This window comes from Myotis nattereri (assembly GCF_964212035.1).
Source record: "Myotis nattereri genome assembly, chromosome: 15".
NCBI classification, from domain to species: domain Eukaryota; kingdom Metazoa; phylum Chordata; class Mammalia; order Chiroptera; family Vespertilionidae; genus Myotis; species Myotis nattereri.
Window position 1 is genome coordinate 7,140,153 of NC_138090.1, and position 17,546 is coordinate 7,157,698.

Genomic DNA, 17,546 nt, shown 5'->3' on the forward strand with positions numbered 1-17,546 from the left:
CGAATGAGCTTAGAAGAGCCAAGTGCCAAATCTTGATGCTTTCCTAATTAGGCAAAATGTTATTAAAAATAGTTTTGGGGATGATTATGAAAATCTGCCCTGGAAAACAACTGTTTGTTTTCTTGATACAATGATTATGCAGGAGATTTTTAAGAATTACACGCTCAGTAGCATTCAGTGTCAGGGTGAAATGTCTTGATGTCCACAATTTGCAAATGGTCCAGAAAACACACACACGGATAAAGCTAATCAATACAGCAAAATGTTAGCAAGTGATGAAATCCACACGGTACGTATATGGTCATCATATGATTGAAATATTACACTAGTGTATCATTATAGTATTCTTTCCAGTGTTCTCCACGACGTTTTCATATAAAAGGTTGAGAAATGCAGGGTGGGCAGTGCTGATCGGGTTTTATTCTGCTAATCTGGTCCTCTCTCGACAGTGCCCATAAGCCTCTGCAGTCAGCGTCCCCAAGTACAGTGTGATGGGTGGACGCTGCCTCTTCCTGGCAGCGAGGGTGCAGGGCAGTGGAGATTAAGGCCACCCCCACCCACGGATCACAAATGAGGTCGGCGTTTCTCGGGTTCCCAGTCGGTCAGCGCTTTAAGGAAGCGGCCATCCCATCCGCTGAAGACGTCGGCCGAGGAGGCAGCAATCCCGGGCTCCACGCCTGACTCGGACCCAGAATCAGGAAATCTCAGTTTCTCTCCCGGTCTCCGGTGGGAGATTCGAGCCGGTGTTCGAGCCAAAGCAGAAAGAAAAGTCCTCAGACCCGCGGATCCGCCCACAGGTAAAGGGAACGAGCAGGAACCCCTGCAAAATGCTGACTTAAGTACACCGCCCCGCTTTGCCCGACTCCAAGATGGAAGCTCCGCGGCTTCGCTCGGGTCCGGATGTCCCCTTCCCATTGGCTATCTGGGAGTTGGTTTTCCAATAATGTGAACGCTGATTGGTCGAGCTGGGACGGTTGCTAAAGCGATTGGTGCAGCAGCCATTGGAGGGCGTCTCGCAAATTTTTCAAACGCTAACGAGGTTCGAGGGCGAGTAGGCAAGGTGGCTGAAAGGGGAAGTTTGAGGCGAAGGCGGGACCAAGGAAACAGCAGCCCGCATTGGTTCATTAGGGGCCGAGGGGTGGCCCTTGAACCCTTCTTCCTCGTGATTAGCCCAATTCAGGAAAAAAGGGCGGGAATTTAGGAAAAGCGGCAGAAGTGCCTTCTTCGATTGGTCAAAACTGGAAAGAGGCGGAGCTCCCGCGGCAGCTGATTGGTGGGAGAGTTGGGGAGGGCGGGGCTCTGAGCCGGAGGTTTTGTTGTGAGGGTCGGTTGTCAAGCAGCGGCCAATCAGGGCAGGGGATGGAGGCAAGTGGGGGTCGCCCCTGGAGCAGAGCCTTGGCCTCGGGAGCCGCCGCTGCAGGTGGAGTGGGCCGGGGGGCGAGGAGGCGAGGGGACGGCCGGTGGGCCCCGGACCGGGCCGAGCCAGGTGGGGCCGGGCCGGGCTGCGGCGGAGAGGGCTGCGGCGCGGGGAGGTTGGCGCCCTTCCCCGCCGGCTGAGAGGAGTGGGAGGACCCGGGGCGGCCGAGGGACCAGCCTTGGCCTCGGGAGGGGCGGGACCGGCGTGGAGGCCTGAGGGCAGAACCGGGGAGGCCGGAAGCTGAGCTGGGGGTCCGCGGGAGGCTGGGGGGTGACTAGGGGCGCCGGAAGCAGGAGAGTGAATGAATGGGGATCCTGGTGGCCGAGGGGAACGCGGCGGAAAGGGGGTCTGGCGAGGCAGGGGCCACGTTAGGGAGCTCAGGAGACAAGATGTGTGCGAATGGAGGACGCGGGAGGCAGGAAGGGGTGGAGGACGCGAGGGGCAGGGCTGGGGGACCCAGGGGCGCAGGGGTGCGGAGGAGAGGTTTCCTGGGGAAAGGGCTGGAAGGAAGCAGGTCGGAGGCACCTTCGGGTGGCCTTTCAGGATTGAGGAGTCATACCGGCTCGTGCCCAGCACCGTCCTGGGGAATTTGGGGGACCAGGATTGGTTCCTTTGCCACAAACTCGGGGGGTTGGATCCTCGGGGCCCCGTTTGACATTCTCCCCGGAGAAGACTTAAGCCCCTGTCTCCGGGGTGCCTCTCATGGGCCCCCCAGCTTAGCCTTGACTCCACCCCCTCTGCATCGGGTCAGACCACACAGTGACTCTCAGAAATCTGTCTCATCTACAGCCAGCTCCTCCCATCATCCTGGCCTCTGGGAGGACCTTCCCTTCCCCTGGGTTCCAGGTCACCTTGTCTGAGGTGCCCCCGCTCCTGCTTCTCAAACCCAATTTGCAGTGCAGCTCCTGGCTTTGGTGGGTGCATGTCTGTCTGTCTGTCTGTATCCAGTGGCCTCAGGGATGCAGGGAGCTGCAGTCTGCAAATCAGGGTCACGCCGCCCCCCCCCCCCCCAGCTTCCCCCCTAAGTGTTTCCTAAAAAGCCATCCCCTCTGTTTGCGTTCCAGCCCAGTGTTGAGCTGAGATGGCCCGAGCCTGACATTCCATGATCCGGGATCCGGACAGGCGCGGACAGGCTGCTGCCGTGGATGATTTAAAGCGAAGAGTTGGTCCCCGAGAAAGGCATTCCCTCTGCCTGGATGTGTGGGGACTCCCTGCCGACTTGATTGGCGGATCTGGGGGGGATCCACCCCCACCCCTGGAGGAAGGCCGTCTGTTTCGTGGGTGGAGCTTCGAGTGCCAGACAGCCGGAGGATGGCCACCCCGGTGGTCACCAAGACGGCCTGGAAATTGCGTGAGTGGCTCTCCTGTTTTCTCTCTCCCCCCCCCCCCGTGTATCCTGTGAGCTGTTAGTTGCTGGGGGGGGAGCCTGAACCCCCAGCTTTGTCTTCTATTCTTGGCACAAGGGGAGACCCCCCAGGCCTTGCAGTAAGAGCAAGATGCCAATCCTGACCTTGGCACTCAGCGGGTCACACTGGCCGGGGGACTTCACCTCCCCGGCTTCGTTTCCTGTCTGCACGGCAAGATGGTCACGTCTACGTTGCTGTGAGACTCAAGTGAGAAAACACGTATAATCAAGCACTTAGCGCAGGGTTTCCACGGAGGTTGACAGGCGGAGGCGGCGAGAGTCCTGAAAGATGTTCTTGACGCTTTCAGGCATCTCACTAGTCAGATTTCCACCATCAGCTGAGGGCATCCTGGGACGGGGGGCCAGGGAGAGAGGGTCGGCAGAGGGACGCTGACCGGGCTCTGCGATGCGAGTGAGCGTGAGCACGACCCACCGCCGCCATTACTGCCTATGGCAGCGCCCGACCCTGATCCGAGGGCCTCTTTGTACTCCAATTACTGAGGACCCCAAAGGGTGCTTGTCCAGGGGAGCTCATTATTCACCACGTCGGCAACACCGAGACGTTTCCAAACAAGAACACACAGGGCAACATGCCCTTGATGATGATGTCATCACATCGAGCATCTTCTGGGAAACTATATTCTTAGGCGCAAACAAAGGCGTCAAAGTCAGATACCATGTTAGTGTTATTAGAAAAACAGTTTTGTTCTCTTGGACCCCCTGGAAGGATCTCGAGGATCCCATGTGAGGACCGCGGCCCTCCTCGCCGGTGCCTCTGGTGGGTATAAACCTGGTGCCCAGACTGGTGCCCTGTGCGGTGAGCTGTCCCTGGGCTGTTCTCAGGAGCTGGGGCAAGGCCTTCACTTTTCAGCTGCGGGAACTTGGGCGAAGCTCTTTGCTGGGCCTCAGTGCCCTCGTTTGTAAAATGAGAGGTTTGGACCATTTTCAAATCGTTCCTCTAAGCCCGAGAGTTCTGGGAGAATCCTGTTACCGGCTCCCAAGGAAGGTACACTTGGGACAGCGTGGCTTTCTGTTTATTAGGGTTATGTACCTACCCCTTCAGCAGCTGGTCTTTCCTGAGCATAGAACCAGGCACGAGGGAGGCGGTCAGGGGCAAAAGAGACAAAGGTCCCTGTGAAATGGGGTCCAGAGCCTGGGAGCACGCCCTCCATCTCCTTGAATTCTCAGCTGGGCTATGCTTTGAAGCGGTTACCTGGCGATGGAGAATGGGGTAGGGGAGTATGGTAGGCTGCCGAAACTGTGTGTGCAAAGGCCCTGAGGCAGGAGCTCAGGGCAGAACTCAGAGGAGGCCCCGGCGGCAGCACATCCTTGGGGAGAATGTGGTGCCACAGAGGCTGGGGAGGATCCCAGCCCTTCTGACGTTTCGCTTTATCTGAAAGGCAAGGCCTGGCCATCCAGTGTTCAGGTGGGAGGTGACGTGCTCAGGCATCTGAGTTTCAGCGCACAGCACTTTAGCTGACTGAGGCCTCCTCGTTGCCTCAGGGCGTCGGCATGGCAGGGTTTTCCCTCTGAGTGGGGAGACCTGTCTTGTCTGCTCCTCCCTTCCGGGAGGAACTCACTCAGGGATGAGCTGGGAGACCTGGGCGGCCTCTTGGTTCCTTGCCTGTGTTCTGTTTCCTTTGGAGCATTGATTCCCCTGGGGCTGTAGCCTGCTGCCCCCACTGCTGCCCCAGCCGTCCAGGCCAGGGGCCCTTGTGGCTGCCCACGGTGACCTATGTCCCTCTGTCTGGTCAGCCCTCCCTCCCACCCCGTCACACCCAGACCTCTCAGTCGGCTGCCTCTTGCCCCCCTCCTCATGCAGCCCACCCACCTCTGCCCACCTGGGTCCCCAGTGCTCACTGTCTTCATGGTGCCTAGTCCTTAGCCTGCCTAACAACCACAGAGCACTCACTCCCTACCCAGCAGCTCACAGGCACCTTCTCACTGAATCCTCAGCAACTCAATGAGCCAGGCACTGTTGTTATTATTATTTTTTATTTAAATAATATTTTTATTGATTTTAGAGAGGAAGGGGGAGAGAAAGAAATATCAATGATGATAGAGAATCAATGATCGGCTGCCTCCTGCACGTTCCCTACTGGGGATGAAACCCGCAACCTGGGCATGTGCCCTGACCGGGAACTGAACTGTGACCTCCTGGTTCATAGGTCAACGTTCTGGCACTGTTACTATTAACTTCACTTACCAGATGAAAAATCGAGCATAGTCAGTCAGTAATATTACCAGTTAATGTGCAGAAAGGGGAAGAAAATCACGAGGCCTAAGGGTGAGATAGGTGTCAGTGAAGTTGAGAAATAGTCATTTCTGTCTCAGGCCCAGGCCCGACCTTGTCAGCAGGTGTCAGAGGGGGTGTCTGGGCACCAAAGGGGAGCCAAAGGGGCAGAGCCCTCGAGAGGGGCTTCTGGTGCCAGAGCCGATGGCCGAGCAGGGCCAGGCCTTCCCCTCCTCCACGTGGCCCACCAAGCCCCCTGACTGTGGCCTGTCTTCCCCTCTGCCCTTTCCTGTGTAGAGGAAATCGTCGCCCACGCCAGCAATGTGTCCTCACTGGTGCTGGGCAAAGGCTCCGGGCGGCTGCTGGCGACAGGAGGGGACGACTGCCGCGTCAACCTGTGGTCCATCAACAAGCCCAACTGCATCATGGTGAGCCTCGCCGGCCAGGGGGGCAGGGGCGGGAGGGGACTGTGGGCAGGATGGGGTAGTGGTGGGTGAGGCACCCTGTCCTCTGGGTGCCCGTCCCGAGGGCAGGGGACACAGCACAACATCCATGCCTCCCCCAGCTGTCGGCTCAGGAAGGCCCAGGGCAACCCCAGATGGCAGCAACAGTGGCCCGTCCTCGGGAATGGGGTGTCACCTGGCTGTGGACAGCACGCCAGGGAGCCTGCGTGGGAGGCTAAATGAGTGGAGCCTGCCCCGCCCTGCCCAGGGCCCGTCCACCCACCGGCAGCTGTCTGTGGGGTGACTGATACATTCCCACCTCGTTCCACTGAAGGATTTCAGGCGCCTGCCTGGAGTGGGCAGAGAGCTGGTTCTTTATCAGACTCCCCTGGCTGCACAGCTACATTCAGTGCTGAAAACTGTTCCAAAACAGGAAACCATGAAGAAGGAAAAATATGAAAATGAAAGATACATAGTCCCGTTATCCAAGACCACTGCAGTTGGCTTTTGGTCTGTGTCCTTGTGGGTGATGGTATCCACAGACATGCACATGCACACATGTGCAGACTTGTGCATTTATGTCACATACACATGCCAACACATACACACATGTGCACACACAGAAATAAATAGCAGTATATTTCCAGAATGCTCTCTCACTGTCCTGTGGCCTGGTTTTTAAAAAATACAAAATGTAAGAATTTTCCTGTGTCAGAAAATCTCCTTTAATGGCATGATTTGTAATGGCTTTGTGGGGTGCCATGGAGTGAGCTGGCATTGGCGTGGCCCCGCCCTGTTCCCAGCATGGAGGTCACTTGCAGCCTTTCGGCTCTGCTCAGCCACGTGGTAAACATCCCCACCTGCTGAATCTGTGAGCAGATCTGTGATGGTTGCATTAAATCCGAGGGTGTGCACTTTTCACAAGGCTTTCAAGACCTGTTGTCAAATTGCCCTCCAGAAATCCATTCACATTCCCACCAGGAGCACGGGCCTCGCTCTCTCCCCACACAGCCCCACAGCACGGGGTGGTATCGCACTCTTGACTCTTGGCCAAGTCAGGATAAAGAATAAATAGGAGGTGGTATTTATTAGTAGAGACTTAATCAGCTCATTGACTTCGAGATTCATCAGAGAACCGAGATCTGACCCAGAACACAGCCAGGGGTCCAGACGACGGCAATTGAGTTCAGAATTGAAATCGTTTGTTTTGTTTCCCTTTGTTTTTAAAGTTTAAATGTGCCCTGCCCCTGAATGACAAAGTAACGTACACAATTTGAGAAAACTTAGCAAAGACTGACCAAAAATGGACATGAAGTGAGCCCAGGCGCTCATCCTCAGAGAAGCACAGGGGACAGTTTGGGGTCGAGACTTACCTCCTCACACCTGGTGCAGCCACAGGCCCCCATGGGCCTCAGCTGAGCTCCCTCCTTCCCCCACACTCTCCGCAGACCAGGCCTTGCAGGGCCTCAAATTTGCCAAGCTCTTTCTCACCTCAGGTCTGTGCTCTTGCGGCTCCCTCGGCGGCAGTTCACTGTGATCTATTTCTGTGCATTTTGGAGTGTGTGAGCTCATGTTCAACATCCAGATGATACTCGGTCAACAGTGAAACATCTTCCTTCCCCTACCCCCACCTCCCTCCCTGGAGGCAGCCTCGCTCCTGCTTCCTGTCCTTCCATCCTTCCAGAATGACTTCCTACATTCAGGAGCGGATGTTCATGTCTGCTTCCCTCCCCCCTTTATACCAGTGGCTTCACACTGTACACACTGTCTCCATCTCTTTCCACCTGTGCATGTCATGGAGGTTAGTCTGGACCACAAGCTGCGGTTGCCCCGTTCGTTTTCATGCTGAATGAATAGCATCCATTGCATGGGTGACCATGATGACAGTGTCTGGTGACGGGTATTTGTATTGTTTCCGGCCTTTGGTCCAAGAGATTCGCTGCAGTGAGTGACCTTGGGTGTGTTGTACATGTGTCCCGCGTGTGCGGGAATGGGCGTTTCTCAGTGTGGGTGGATGTGCCCAGTTGCCCTCCGTGGAGTGCGTACCCAGGGATACTCTGCCGGTGACATTTGAGAGTCGGACCAGCTGCTTGTAGCCGTCTGGCCTTGGGGAGGTTCCACTGAGGAGCAGTTTTCCCTACTGTCCCCAACCCCCAGGGGGAAGGGTCTCAGCAAACACTGATGGTGTCACTATGATGCCTTGTGGGGGGGGGGGGGCAGTGCTGGGTGGGAGTGACAGGCACCATGGGTTCCAGATCCGGCCTCTCCAGAAAGCTGGAAACGCCGGCACTTTCCTCCTCTCCCTCCTGGCTCAGCCTGGCCCAGCTCCCCAGCTCTGAGTTGGGGGAGACTCTGTGTTTGTCCGCAAAGTCACTCCCAAGCTGCGGGTTCTGAGAGCCCCCTCCTGGGAGCGTGGCTGGGTCCTCCAGCGGGGACAGCGCCCGGGGACCCAGGCATTTCGGGGGGAGAGAGGGGTGCCGCTGAGAGCCCGCCTCACTTCTGCCATGGTTCCCCTCCTGAGGGGCGTGGCCAGCAGAGCGTGAGATGGCACAGAGCCTGTGGGCCGTGGTTTGGACTCAGGCTAAAGGGTCAGCTGCCCCCCCCCCCCAGGGGGCCCAGGGCCATTTCTGCAGGTGGCGTCTGTCAGCACAGTGAGCAGTGGCGGGGGTGGGAGTGTGACGGGGTCCGGCCCACATTTAGCCCTGCGAGCTGAGGCCGGAGAAGCGGCTGCTCAGCCGTCCGTCTCTTGGGCCACTTCTCGCTGACACACTTCCTGGGGACCCACAATTTGGGGCAGCAGCTGGGGGTCTGTCCACGAAGTGCACTGAAGCTGCCACCCTCTCTCCACAGAGCCTGACGGGTCACACGTCCCCCGTGGAGAGTGTCCGCCTCAACACCCCCGAGGAGCTCATTGTGGCCGGCTCCCAGTCGGGCTCCATCCGCGTCTGGGACCTGGAAGCTGCCAAAAGTAGGTGTCTGCGCTCAACGCCCCTTCCCCAATGCCCGCTGCACCCTGCAGTCTCGGGCTCCTGACCCGTCGCTTCCTCCAGGAAGCCCGTCCTGACTAGGTGGGGTGCTTCCGTCCTGGGACACTGGCCAGAGTGGTGACCCCGCCTGCCCCCATCTCTGAGTGCTGGCACCAAGGAGGCAGGCGCCTGGTAAATGTCCGAGTGGACGGCTGTGTGGATGGGCGTGTGGGTATCTTTGTGGATTCAGAACCTGGAAGGACATCAGGTGCCACCAGGGGCCCCACAGGAGCGAGGTGGCGTGTGGGGCACACTGGGGAGCGGGTGGCCGTACAGGGCGGCCCCCCTCAGCGTCGGCTCACTGCCGCCTGCAGGATGGGGCTGGGCGGCCAGCCCTCTGGCTCCTGCGCTGTTTGTTGTAGTTTAGTTTTCGCCTTTATAGGAGTCAGAGTGTAAGGAGGCAGCTAGCGGTGGTTGTACAGACATTCACAATGAAAAGAGGAAGCCTTTCCCACTCCTTCCCCTTCTCAGAGGCCTCAGCCTCTGCCCTCTAACCTGGTGTTTTGCTCAGTCCCTCCATCTTTCTAAACAACATGGTTATGCTGTAGTTCCTTCCTGAAAGCACTGCATATGTTAGCACAGAACACTGTGCCGGCCAACCCTGAGAGGCCCAAGGAAAGCCCGTGGGCTCACGGTTCGCTGCTCGCCGCTGGTCTGGACTTGCAGCGTGCGGGTGGGGGCCACCGCTGGAGGGGAGAGGAAACAGTGGCGTGGGGGTGCCAAGGCTGCTTTTCCCAGAATTGAGCCCCCCCCCCCCCCCCATGCCCGGCTGAGACTTGCCGGTCTCCGGGCCCCTCCGGTGATGCGTGCTGTGCCTGTGCTGCAGGACGGTGGCCGTCAGCCACACACTCAGTGGCCAGGGCCATTCTGCCAAGGGCAGTGGTCTTGTGTAGGCGGCTCTACAGGAAGATGGCGCCCCGGGCCTCATGGATGCTGTTTGCCCCCTGGTGTGGGCTGCGTGCTTAGCGTCTCAGAACGCTCCCACTGCCTGGCCGCACGCGGGACCCACGGCGTCTGTGCTGGGGCATCGATGGACCCAAGGGGCCAGGGTGGAACCAGCAGAGACAGCAGAAAGGCTCGGTGGAAGGCAGTTCTCCACCTGGAAGCCTCTGCCCGGGCCCGAATCCCAGCGGATGGCACGCACCGTTCACCGTGCGCTGGGGAGCAGGGGACAAAGGGAAGACGGGGCGCTGTGCGTTCTCAGACACAGCCACTTCACGTGTAAGGGAAGCGTGAGCGCTCCCCAAGGTGGGCACGGAGTGGAAACGGAAGACCTCTGTCTGGAATTCCTGGGCGTGGAGTCCCCATGATGGCTGCTCGCAGGCTCGTTACAAACACATGGCCCAGACCCCACTCCCAGCGAACATGACTCAGAAGTTGGGTGGGCCCAGGACCTGGCTTTCAGTGAGCCGCCAGGGGACTCTGACGCAGAGCCAGGCTGGGAGGCCCCCTTATTTGTCAGATGGGCACACGGGGCCTCCGTGAGGACCCTCTGGCTGGGGGTGGCAGAGGCTGGGACTGGAATCCTGAAGTCAGAACTCCCATCCCCGCGCTCTCCACTGTCATCTGGTGCCTCAGTTTGGGGAGTTTCTCCAAAGGGGGAGCGGCTTGCCCTCAGCAGCCGCAGCAGGAAGAGCTGAGACCTCGGGCCCATCGTGGCGTGGCAGTGACAGGCCACAGAAGGGGTTCACGTCGGTTGCTCTGAAGGCAGCCCATCACTGGAGGGCTTCGGGAAGGATGAGCAGCTGCTTGGCTGGGAGGTTCCTGCATGGGGTACACACCCCAGAGGCCGCCTCTGCAGCTCCTGTGACCCGGCCTTTCCTCCTGGGACAGAAGAGCGAGGGCAGAAGTCACGCCGGAAGAATGTGGTCCTGCCTGCTTTCCATGGCACAGCCAGAGGGTGAGGGTGGGTCAGCTGGGATCCCACGAAGCTGGCCCACGCAGGGCGGGGCGCGCCACATCCTCTCGGGGCGGGGCAGGATTTCGGAAACCTTGCTGTGGGATGCAGAGCCCGTGGGCTGAAGCAGGAGCCAGCAGTCTGCCCCCCTCCAGGCCCTGGACCGGGCAGCGTGTGCCCGAGGCCGCCTTGACCAGAAACGCGGTGCTGAGCCCCGGTGGCATGTGACCACCTTGAAGAGAGCTCGCTGCCTCCCAGCACCCGCTTCACCTTGGCTCACACCTCAGGGTGGCTGGGCCCCTGTCCCTGTCTGCCCCAGCTCTCACGGGGGATCAGTTTCATGCAGACAGTAAATTATAAATCTTTTAGAAAGCAAGACACACGAGGCCAGAACGAGGAGACAAATTTGATTTGTACCAGAGACAAACACGGTTTGCCTGTGGGCTGAGTTGGGCTATGGAGCTGCCTACAGAACCTTGAAAGGTGGGAGTCATGGTTTCTTGGGGCAACAGGAGAGCTGCCCCCCACCCCTGAGGTTCTGAGGCCAGCATGTCCCCCGTGTCCTCTCAGTCCTCACAGCCTGTCCTCACAGCCACCTCCCTCCAGGGCCACACCTGGCGCACCCTCCACTCACCCTACTTGGGGGGGGGGGGGAGGTGCTTTGCCCACCACTGCCCTTTGCCTGATATCTCCCTCCCCCCTTTGCTCTCAAAAACACACTGGGACAAGCCCAGAGCAAAAGCTGGGGGTTGCGATGCATTTCCCGGAGGTTCAGGTAATATCAGAAATGGCTGTCGTCGCTCAGGAGGAAAATAGGAAAATTAGCTGTTAGGGTGGTAGGACCCTGGCTGATTTTCACCCCAATTTTTAAAATCCGTGTTATTCTTCAGTATTAAAGCCCCCACACAAGCACACCAGCCTTTCTGCACTAGCCGTCTTGTTTGCTCTCAAGCCAGCGTCTCTGCTTCTCTTGTTAGTTCTTCGCACACTCGTGGGACACAAAGCCAACATCTGCAGCCTGGATTTCCACCCCTACGGCGAGTTTGTGGCCTCGGGTTCCCAGGACACCAACATCAAGGTGAGACGCCCCTCAGCCCGTGTCTCCGCTGGCTGGCAGCGGGATGGCATGTCCTGCCTGAGGGGTGGGTTTTCAGCTCCTTGTGGGGGTGTCTTCTCTGTGCAGCAACGCTCACACCCTCCTAGAGAAGGGAGGTGTGACGTTTCTGCTTGGAATTCCCAGTTTCATTTATTTTTTTAAAAAAATATGTTTTTATTGATTTCAGAGAGGAAGGGAGAGGGAGAGAGAGAGAAAAACAATGATGAGAATCATTGATCAGCTGCCTCCTGCATGCCCCCTACTTGGGATTAAGCACACAACCCAGGCACGTGCCCCACCTGGGAATTGAACCATGATCTCCTGGTTCATAGGCCAACGCTCAATCAGAGTCACGCCGGCCAAGCGGAATTCCCAGCTTTAGTGAGCAGTTTCCAGACCTCTGTCATTTTGGGGTGTAATGACTTGGAGGCTCTGTTCACAGCCACACCCTGGCCTCCGGCCCAGGCTTTAGGCCCCCTACCCTAAGCCCAGCCTTGGTTGTACCTGTGCTGACTGCCCCTCTGCTCCTCTCCCCGCAGCTCTGGGACATCAGGAGGAAAGGCTGTGTCTTCCGGTACAGGGTAAGGAAGGCATGGAGCATGTGGTGCCCACTGGCAGGGGCTGGAGGGCATTGCCGTCCAACATGGGGGAGAGCGTGAGAAACGTGAATTGAGCAGAGCAGGGTGCTGTGCGTGGTCCACCTGGACCGCCAGTTCTCCACGAATCCCCCAGAACCCTGCTCACCAAACCACTGTGCTCCGTGCTTGGTTTTACAGGCAGGCAGCCGGTGTCATGGGAGGGGTGCCTGTTCATAGGGGTTTGGAAGCACTAAGTTTAACAGAATTATTTTTAGAGATTTTTATTTTATTATTTTATTTTTAGAGGTTTTTAGACCCTTTGACATGAAGAGAGGGCACTTAACTCTAAAAAGAAGCATAAGACTGACCATGCAGTCTTGGTTTCCTGGAGCCCCTGGTCCCCCTGGGAAGTGTCCCTCTGTGGCATCTCCTACATGTCTTCCCCTCATTGCCTGCACCCCAGGACGCACTGCTTGTCGAAGGCCGGGGTGGAGTGGGGTGGTGGGGAGGGAGGGTCCTGGGCCAGGCCCCGAGGGTGAGCCCGGTGCTCTGTCCTCCTCAGGGGCACAGCCAGGCCGTGCGGTGTCTCCGGTTCAGCCCCGACGGGAAGTGGTTGGCATCGGCTGCAGATGACCACACAGTGAAGGTAGCTCCCGGCCGGACCCGGGCCCAGGGCTGGGGCCTGGCGGCTGCTGGTCACACTCAGGCTGGTCCCCATCGCCCTCCTTGGGGCTGCTGTCCCAAGCTGTGCGGATGGGAAGGTGGTGTGTGGACAGAGCTTGGGCTGGACCGGAGGGAGAGCGGGCGGCTGCGGTGCCCGGGCTGGTCCTGACCTCCACCCGCCCTGCCCTAGCTCTGGGATCTGACTGCCGGCAAGATGATGTCCGAGTTCCCTGGCCACACGGGGCCCGTCAACGTGGTGGAGTTTCACCCCAACGAGTACCTCCTGGCTTCTGGCAGCTCTGACAGGTGAGAAGGAGAAGCAGGGCCGTCGCCTGTGACTGCCGCTCCTCACATCTCTGCCTGAGTGTATGTATATCTGTCCCCATCTGTCTCTGTCCCAGGGTGTCATATGCCTGATGGGCCTCTGTAGGCTGAGCAACTGCCAGCCCAAGATGGGACTTCGGTTCCCAGCCTGTGTCCTGGGCCTTCAAGGGCATGTCCAATCTAAGGCCCATGTTGGCCTCCCACTGTGTCCCCTCCCCCTGCCTGTCCAGGGCCAGCCCTGGCCCAAGGCATTGCTCTTATTGGCCCTGAGGGGTGCTGGGGGGGGGGGGGTAATAGGGGGAGAGAAGGCCTGTGTGGAGCCAGGGCTCTGGCTTCCCAGCACAGCCTGGCTGCCTTTGCAGGACCATCCGCTTCTGGGACCTGGAGAAATTCCAGGTGGTGAGCTGCATCGAAGGGGAGCCGGGGCCTGTCAGGTACACAGGCCACTGGGCGGTGGGCAGTCCTGCCCGGGAATGAGGTGTGGATGCGGGTGGGCTTTCCCTCTCGGCTTCTGCTCCCTCCTGTCCCGGGCTCCCCGCAGCCTCCCCGGGTTCCTGGGACCCATGGACCTCTCTCGCCTGCCCAGGAGCATCCTCTTCAACCCCGACGGCTGCTGCCTGTACAGCGGCTGCCAGGACTCGTTGCGCGTCTACGGCTGGGAGCCCGAGCGCTGCTTTGACGTGGTCCTCGTCAACTGGGGCAAGGTGGCCGACCTGGCCATCTGCAACAACCAGCTGGTGAGGCCGCCGCCCGCACCCGCCCTCCCTCTGTCTGCCCAGCTGCTCCCACAAGCCCAGCAGGACCCACTCCCACTGGCCCTGCCGGGATCCTGGCCACCCATCCCCTAGCCGCTGCTCTGCCGCTTCCTGCAGATAGGCGTGGCCTTCGCCCAGAGCAACGTCTCCTCTTACGTGGTGGACCTGACCCGGGTCACCAGGACAGGCACGGTGGCCCAGGACCCCGTGCAGGACAGCCGGCTCCTGACGCAGCAGCCGCCCCTCCCCACCGCCCCCCTGCGGCGCATCTACGAGCGGCCCAGCACAACCTGCAGCAAGCCTCAGAGGTGGGTCGGGGCTCGCGGGGCACAGGACACGGGTCTGACCCTGGGAAAGCTTTGGGGGACCCAGCCTGGCCTCACTGGCCCGTCCGTCCTCCTCGTGCCGCCCGCAGGGTGAAGCAGAACTCTGAGAGCGAGCGCCGCAGCCCCAGCAGCGAGGACGACCGGGACGAGCGGGAGTCTCGTGCGGAGATTCAGAACGCGGAGGACTACAACGAGATCTTCCAGCCCAAGAACAGCATCAGTGAGGCCCGGCTCCCCCCGTCCCCCCGTGAACCCTGGCACCCCACCTGTGAAATGATGCAGATGATCCTTTCTGGGGACGGCATCCATGCAGCTCCCTTAGTTCCTAACCCACACACACCGGGCCAGCTCTCTCCCCAGGAACTCTAGGCCCCGGCAGAGCCCTGGCAGCCACTCCGTGCCCTGCCCACCACAGGGGGGAATGGGCGGGAAGGGGCGGGACTGGGGGTTTGTGGGCCGGGACAGGGTCGCAGGTGTGCAGCTGCATGCCAGGAAACCACCTTCCATCCCCCAAGTCCTGACGGCCCTGGGGACGCAGACAGGATCCCTGGGCAGCTGACACGAGTCCCCAACCCCTCTCCCCTCTACAGGTCGGACACCACCTCGAAGAAGCGAGCCCTTCCCAGCACCCCCAGAGGATGGTGAGTCGGGGTGGGGCAGAGCTGGGCTCCCAGCTCCTCAGTCCTCTCCCCTCCGAGCCCTTGCCCTCCCCTGCGGCACCGATTCAGCCTCTGCTGCCCACTCAAGAGCGCCTACTATCTGCCAAGCCCCAGGCTCGTCCCTGGTGGTTGGAGTGAACAGGGCAGGCAGGTGCTCCTCTCAAGCCCACAGATGAGTCCAGAAACTGGACATGTGCTGTGGAGGGACAGGCTGGGCCCGCTGTAGATGGGGGCCTTGTGGCTCTCAGCCCCTTACCACCAGCGCCCCCGGCACACACACTCCTAGTGAGCTGGCAGATCGCCCCACCCTGGAGCTCCCTGGTCCCATCGACTCACAGGGCTAGATGCCTGCTTTCTGCCAAGCCTGGGATTGGGTAGGTAGAAAGTGGGGGACAGCCCAGCCCCTGCCCTTAGGCCTCCCCAGGACCCACACTGCTGACGTCTTCCTCCCCGCTGCCCGCTGGCTCCTGCCCTGCCCCCTCGGTTACAGATGGGGTCCAGAGTCCCACCCTGCCTTCTTCCTAACCAGAAATCTTTTCCTTCTGCCTCCAGACGTAGCCACAGCCAAGGAGGCAGCAAAGCCCAGCCCAGCCATGGACACGCAGTTCCCGGTGCCAAACGTATGTCTGGGTAGAGGGCGTGTGTGAGACTCGGAGGGGCTGGAGCCCTGAGCCAGGGTGAGGGGCCTCCCATCTGGGGGGCAGAGAGGGAGCCCTCAGGCTGGCTGTCCGCTGAGCCTCCGACCCCTCCAGCTCGAGGTCCCACCCTGGTCCCAGGTCGTCACTTCCACCCCCGCGCCCAAGGCTGAGCCTGCCATCATCCCTGCCACCCGGAACGAGCCCATCGGCCTGAAGGCCTCCGACTTCCTGCCTGTGAGTGTGGGCCCAGCCCAGGGTGGGGGGAGGCCCGTGGGCAAGGGCAGAGCTTCGCTGCCAGCATCTGGGCCTGTCCCACAGGCTGTGAAGATCCCCCAGCAGACAGAGCTGGTCGACGAGGATGCCATGTCGCAAATCCGCAAAGGCCACGACACCATGTGCGTGGTGCTCACCAGCCGCCACAAGAACTTGGACACCGTGAGGGCCGTGTGGACCACGGGCGACATCAAGGCAAGCGCCTGCCCCTGCCCTGGGCTGAGGGCAGAACCGAGAAGAGGACCACAGGAGCTGGCCGGTGGGGGGCAGGCGGCCCGTCACCACACTGTGGCTGACTTGATCTCTTCCATTCTCATCACAAGCTGCCATTTATTGCACACCTATGCCTGGGCCTGGCCTGTGCTGATCATCCCAGGTGGCTTTATCACTGCCCCCCAATAAGGCCATCACCGCTCACACCCGGCAGGGGCCCTCTCCCTGTCCTCTGTCACCTCAGGTGGCTTTATCACTACCCCACAATAAGGCCCATCACCACACCACACACACCTGGCAGGGGCCCTCTCCCTGTCCTGACGGGCGCTCTGTTTGCACAGACGTCGGTGGACTCGGCCGTAGCCATCAATGACCTGTCGGTGGTGGTGGACCTCCTTAACATCGTCAACCAGAAAGCGTAAGTGGCTGCAGGGGGTGAGCGGGTGGAGCGGGCAGGGCTGCGTGCTGAGGGCACCTGTCCCGGCCTCTCCCCAGCTCCCTGTGGAAGCTGGACCTCTGCACCACGGTCCTGCCGCAGATCGAGAAGCTCCTGCAGAGCAAGTATGAGAGGTACGCAGGGAAGCCCCGCCTCCTCACAGCAGGGAGGGGCAGAGGCTTGGGCAGACCCCCAGGGGGTGCCCACGGGAGGTGGCTGTGCTGCCCCCTGCAAGTTCCCGAGGCCAAGGTGGAAACAAGCCCGTGCTGCCTCTCATCCTCTGCCCCTGTCTGTGTACTTGCTGTCCGTCTGTCTGTGGCTCCGTCCGTCCGCCTGCCTCTGCAGCTATGTCCAGACGGGCTGCACCTCCCTGAAGCTGATCCTACAGCGCTTTCTGCCCCTCATCACTGACATCCTGGCAGCCCCGCCCTCTGTGGGTGTTGACATCAGCCGGGAAGAGAGGTGAGGGGCCAGGCAGTGTGCCTGTTAGGGCAGGGTTGCCAGGCCAGGTGAGGGCACACAGCCCACTGTTGCTGGCCCTGCCGCTACAGCTTATACAGGAGGTCACTGCCTGGGACAAACAGCTCAGGAGGGAGGGTGGGGTGAGCCGTAGCTTGGGTTCCTCCATAGCTGGCTCTGCCCTGAGCCCGGGTGCCGCCTGGCACGGCCTGGGAGCGGGGCAGGAGTGGTTAGTGCTGCCCCTCTGCCCACAGGCTGCACAAGTGCCGGCTCTGCTACAAGCAGCTCAAGAGCATCAGCGGCCTCGTCAGGAGCAAGTCGGGCCTGAGTGGCCGCCATGGCAGTGCCTTCCGGGAGCTGCACCTGCTCATGGCCAGTTTGGACTGAGGAACCCAATGGGTGGGGGCACCAGGCAACCCTCGGGGCCTGGCCTCCACCCCCACTCCTGTTACCTGTGCACCCACTGGCCCATGAGCTTCTGCCCTGTGGCCATCCTGGAGGCGGCGGCGCTGGCCCACTGGCCACCTCCACAGCCCTGAACTCTCAGACTTCTGTCCAGCTATGGCTGCCCAGCTTTGCCCAATTCTTGCTTCTTGGGGCAGCCAACCAAGCCTTGGGGCTGCTGCTGTAATTTATAAGACAGATTTTATTAAATTTGTAACTATTCCCTGGTTTTCTTGCCCGAAGGGGCATCTCTGGCCACAG

General features: G+C 60.0%; 2 protein-coding genes across 4 annotated transcripts in view; both read left to right on the forward strand.

Annotated features, from left to right (window-relative positions):
- Positions 1-17,546, forward strand: part of NLRC5 (NLR family CARD domain containing 5) — a 940,085-nt gene that overhangs the window by 468,240 nt on the left and 454,299 nt on the right. The window lies entirely within an intron of this gene.
- Positions 471-17,507, forward strand: KATNB1 (katanin regulatory subunit B1). 3 transcript variants are annotated; one of them, XM_081108572.1, is made up of 20 exons: positions 471-797; positions 2,482-2,768; positions 5,353-5,483; positions 8,349-8,466; positions 11,399-11,499; positions 12,057-12,098; positions 12,658-12,741; positions 12,949-13,064; positions 13,445-13,516; positions 13,669-13,819; positions 13,955-14,145; positions 14,253-14,383; positions 14,754-14,804; positions 15,375-15,442; positions 15,575-15,694; positions 15,779-15,928; positions 16,288-16,364; positions 16,442-16,516; positions 16,728-16,844; positions 17,096-17,507. In XM_081108572.1, exons 2-20 carry the CDS (start codon positions 2,729-2,731, stop codon positions 17,226-17,228), a joined length of 1,968 nt encoding a protein of 655 aa, XP_080964698.1. In that variant the 5' UTR covers positions 471-797; positions 2,482-2,728; the 3' UTR covers positions 17,229-17,507. The 3 variants fall into 3 exon arrangements, with proteins under 3 accessions (XP_080964698.1, XP_080964697.1, XP_080964699.1); XM_081108571.1 differs by lacking the exon at positions 471-797 and adding an exon at positions 1,346-1,420; XM_081108573.1 differs by lacking the exon at positions 471-797 and adding an exon at positions 1,362-1,420 and having other exon boundaries at positions 15,599-15,694.

What these genes read in the sequence shown, in the direction of transcription:
- KATNB1 (XM_081108572.1), top strand. Translation starts at nt 2,729, where the DNA reads ATGGCCACCCCGGTGGTCACCAAGACGGCCTGGAAATTGC. An exon ending in ACAAGCCCAACTGCATCATG is followed by an intron (nt 5,484 to 8,348) that starts GTGAGCCTCGCC and finishes CTCTCTCCACAG; the next exon opens with AGCCTGACGGGTCACACGTC. An exon ending in AACATCGTCAACCAGAAAGC is followed by an intron (nt 16,365 to 16,441) that starts GTAAGTGGCTGC and finishes GCCTCTCCCCAG; the next exon opens with CTCCCTGTGGAAGCTGGACC.